This window comes from Arabidopsis lyrata, assembly GCF_000004255.2.
Source record: "Arabidopsis lyrata subsp. lyrata unplaced genomic scaffold ARALYscaffold_209, whole genome shotgun sequence".
NCBI lineage: Eukaryota > Viridiplantae > Streptophyta > Magnoliopsida > Brassicales > Brassicaceae > Arabidopsis > Arabidopsis lyrata.
In genome coordinates, this window is record NW_003302407.1 from 1 (window position 1) to 4,453 (window position 4,453).

At 37.3% G+C, this 4,453-nt stretch overlaps 1 protein-coding gene across 1 annotated transcript; it reads left to right on the forward strand.

The window, feature by feature from the left end:
• The first annotated feature begins 124 nt into the window (after positions 1 to 124).
• LOC110226077 lies at positions 125 to 4,097 on the forward strand. Its single transcript, XM_021016659.1, has 2 exons — positions 125 to 1,572; positions 1,644 to 4,097. The coding sequence occupies exons 1-2, from the start codon at positions 1,057 to 1,059 to the stop codon at positions 1,896 to 1,898; spliced, it is 771 nt and encodes a 256-aa protein (XP_020872318.1). The 5' UTR covers positions 125 to 1,056; the 3' UTR covers positions 1,899 to 4,097.
• The last annotated feature ends 356 nt before the right edge of the window (positions 4,098 to 4,453 follow it).

Sequence of the window (4,453 nt, forward strand, 5' to 3'; positions counted from 1 at the left end):
GGTTGTCTTGGATACTTTTGTTGAGTAAGTTCTGTTTATATTTACTATTAATTGTGTCAATAACATTGTCAATATAGCAATCTGGTAACTTATGTTCTTTTAATCCTCTTCTGCAAGCATGCACTTGGAACATCTACAAGACACTAATCCAAGGTGTAGACGTGATGCATCAATGTTATGGTCTATGCATGCTAAGAACTATGCATCATGGTTAAAAGAAAAGGCAAGCTATTTCTCTGTAATTTGTATATATTTAAACTGATTCATATAAATATAAGTGACTGACTCTAATATATGCATCTTGCTGCTAGATACCCATTTCTTCATCTGGACATGAAGATACAATTAAATGGCTGGCATATGGTCCACGGTGTAGTGCAAGGTCATATACTGGTTATATAGTGAATGGACAACGTTTTCACACAAGCTCACTTGAAAGGCAAAGTCAGAATAGTGGAGTCTATTATGAGGCTACAGCTATGTGTAGATCTAGTGCTAAAGATACATCACAGGTGGTTGATTTGGTATCTTACTACGGCAGAATCATTGACATCATCTTGCTAGACTATAATGTCTTCTATGTTCCTCTGTTCCGGTGTCAATGGGCAGTGAGAGGTAATGGAGTTAAGGTGGAAGATGGGTTCACACTTGTTAACTTGAATCAGAGTCAAGTCAGTTTTTTGCGGGATCCTTACATACTAGCATCTCAGGCAAAACAAGTCTTTTATTCAAGGGAAGATGATTCCTCCAGTTGGTATGTTGTTATGAGAGGTTCCACAAGAAGATATAGCAAAGAAGATGTTCAGGATGGAAATGTAGATATTGGTCCATTGCCAGCAGCTGTTGACATGGATATTGACTTAGATGATGCAGAAACTGCTAGAACTGATTGTGAAGGAATATATGTGCCAAATGTAGTTTTTTTTTATATCTTGGTTCTGGTTTCGATGTGTGTTTATGTGATGTGTGTTATCTCATACTATGTGCTGTCTTTTGTCTAAGTTAAGATTGACATGTTTTACTTATTTGTTTTTGTCATGTAGGAGACTTAATTAAATGGGCAGACCAAAGAAGAAGGGAGGGAAACAATCAAGAAAGAAGAAGGATACAGCAAAGGAGGATGAGCCAGAGTATAATGGTACTGTTGAGCCTGAGATTCATGAAGAAGACCAACATACCAGTAAGCAAGTGGAGCAGACTGTAGAGGAACCACAAACCAGTAAGCATTTGGAGCAGCCTGTTGAAGTATCTCAGACTGAAGGGAGGGTACCAGCCGAAATCACTGATAAAGATGGAGAACATGATGAGCCTGTAGGTGAGATTGAGTTATCTGAAGACCAGCAACCTAAGCGTAAGAAACATAGGGGACCAACCAAGATGAAAAACATTGCCAAGGATCCAACTGTTAGAGAAAAAGTTGACTACAATCTCATGGGAGATCCTTATGGTCCAGGGTCAGTGAAGCTGTCATCATACGTTGGAACACTGGTTAGAGAACATGTTCCTGTTACAATTGAAAACTGGAAGCATGTTGGTCAAGATATCAAAACAGTTTTGTGGAAATCTGTTCAGGTAACATTTCCATTAATCACAGTGTAGTGTACTATTAGATTGAATCAGTTTTGATGGTAAGTTTTTTGCAGGCAAGGTTTGAACTTGATGAGGAGTTTCAAAGGGTTGCTGTGCTAAGTCAGATGGGAAATTTGTGGAGATCATACAAGTCACGCATTGTCAAGGATATAAATGAGGCTGCTAATAACCAACAGAGGATGAATATGAGACCAATGAATGTTTCTCCAACAGATTGGAGAAAATTTGTCAAAGTCAAAACAAGCACAGCCTTTAAGGTATTGTGTTTATCCTCATTTAAGTTTGGTATTTCAATGGTGATAGCATAATAATTTTGATTGTTAGGCTGTGAGTGATGAATATAAAGAGAGGAGGAGAAAACAGATACCTCATACTACTAGCCGCAAAGGAATGGTCCGACTTGCTGAGGACATGGTAATGATCTTATCATCTTTGATGTTTCTCTTGTTTAGTCTTATATAGATTCATTATTGTGTTGCTTTTAAACAGAAAATTGAAAGTGGAGATCCATCTGAGGTGACTAGGCTGAAGGTGTGGGTCAAGTCGCGTACCAAAAAGGATGGCACGCCAGTGAATACCAATGCAGCTGAAAAAATTGTATGTCCCAAATTGTTTTAACATGATTTTGTTTTCCTTTAGTAACAAGTGTCATTGATTTGCAGATGAAAGAAGCTACGCTTGTTGGAAGTGATGCTCCAACAACCAAAACAAATCCAGAAGAAGATCACCTCTGTCAACTTTTAGGACCTGACAAACCTGGTAGGCTGCGGGCGATGGGTAGAGGCATGAGTAAGACCAAATTAGCTTGTTTCCAGGTGAAGACCAAGTGTATGACTGATATGGAAGAGAAGCAGGTTCAGTTACTTAAGAAGGTGAATGAGTTGCAAGAGGAACTTAGCAAAATGAAGAATCAGGTTAGCTACTTACACAATTATTGATCCAAGCAGCTAAGATTATATATATATATATATATATATGAGAACTGACATTATTCTTTTATGTTATAGAGACAAGAAGCAGAAATAGGTGAAAACTCAGCTGCCAGAGTAAGTATTTTATTTCAGATCCATGAATCTTTCTTGCTAGTGTAATTTCTGACTTAATTTTTTTGGTTCACCATTTTGTAGAGTGTAAACAAAAGGTCACACCCTAAGTGTGTATTGGTTGATTGGTCTGGTAGTGATGAAAACATTGGTGAAGGGCGTATTCTATCTTCTGATCCTGATGACTTAGTGAATGACTGTCGTCTAGGCCCTACAGATCTTAAAGTGTTGGTTGAAACTGCTACTAAAGCAGATGCATTCCTCTGGAGACCAGCAACTAAGATGTTTACTATTCAGGAAGCTGTTGGACAGATTATTGCATGGCCAGCCTCTAAGTGTGTTCTTTTGGACAAAGAGCTCCAAATAGAAGACATTGCGCCTTTGGTAAACTTTATATTGATGCACTATATTACTGAGGCTGTTTATGAGTTGGTATTTGATGAGTAGTTTTGTAAATTTTGACAGGGCCTAAGAGCAAACTCTCTGAATAAATGTAAACTGCTGGATTTGTCTAATGATGATGTCATTGTTGCTGAGGGTCGTTGGCAGACACAAGAAGAAACTGCATTGGTTAATGGACTACCTCTTGGACCAAAGGCAGTAAAAGTATTTGTGGATTCAGTGCTTCAACCAGAAACATTCATATGGAGGCCTACAATTGAGATGACATACCTTGAGGACTGTTTGATGGCTTTTGTTTCATGGCCTGTCAATAAAGTTAGCTTTGAGAATCAATCTCCTAGACAGCATTCTGCATCAACTGATATACCTTCAGGATCTAAATCTGCAGTTGGGACAAAATCTGCGGAGACAAGTGATAAACCAGCTTCAAATGCCTCTAAATCTTCAGGATCAGGGTCTGAATCTCCTATTGAGACTGCAATACGCCCAAGCTCTCCAGTAAAGAAAACTATACCAGATACACAGTCTCCTATCCGGAAATCACAGGTAAATCTATTTTATTTTGGTCTGATTACCTCTGTAAAATCATCTGACTTTTGTTTTATGTTGTAAACATGGCAGCGTATCATGCAAAATGGTTCAAAGGACAATAAGAGATGCATGTTGATGGACATTACCGGAAAGAATCGAGTAGTTGCTGAAGGACGATGGGCAACAAATGATCCAAACCAGAAGGTTCACTTTGTTCCTTTGGGTTCTAATGCTATTAAAGTGTGGGTAGATATTGTCAAAGTTAGCGATGCAGAAGTTTGGAGGAAATCAGATGAAATAGAGATTATGGAAGATGCCCTTGGGACAGTTATTGCATGGCCTGAGGACAAAGTGATCATGGCCTGAGGTTTGGTTTGTGAAACTTCTTTGGAAAACTTGTTTTCAGACTTTTAGTTGGTTGGTTTTGGATCTTAAGGAGATCATTGATAGGATCTTTGGAAAACTTGTTAGCTTGTTATGTGAAACATGTTTTGTGAATTATATTTTGGATTTGAAGTTATTAATGATGTTTTGGGGATTTTATAAAACAGGTGTCATAAAAAAAAGAAATTAGTGTCATAAAAAAAAGAAATAAGTGTCACGAAAAACACATATAATGGCATTTAAAAACCTGCTACGAAATCTATTGGTTTTCAAAATGTAAGATTTAAAAAATGCTATGTTAGAGTCATTTAATTTTTTATCTTATAGATAAACGCTATAAGATAATATCTCATAGCATAAATATTTCTTATAAAAACATAAACTAAACCGCTTTAATATAGCTATGGTAGAGACCCCTATCATAGCATGGATAGTGAGTAATTGCAAAATTTCAAACAAATAAATACGCTTGAACACACAACATTTCCCTAATTGCTATACTA

Excerpts from the sequence above, each read along its gene's own strand:
- LOC110226077 (XM_021016659.1), top strand. The coding sequence starts at position 1,057 with ATGGGCAGACCAAAGAAGAAGGGAGGGAAACAATCAAGAAAGAAGAAG. Across the intron at positions 1,573-1,643 it reads TTTTGTGGAAATCTGTTCAG|GCAAGGTTTGAACTTGATGA; the intron begins GTAACATTTCCA and ends AGTTTTTTGCAG.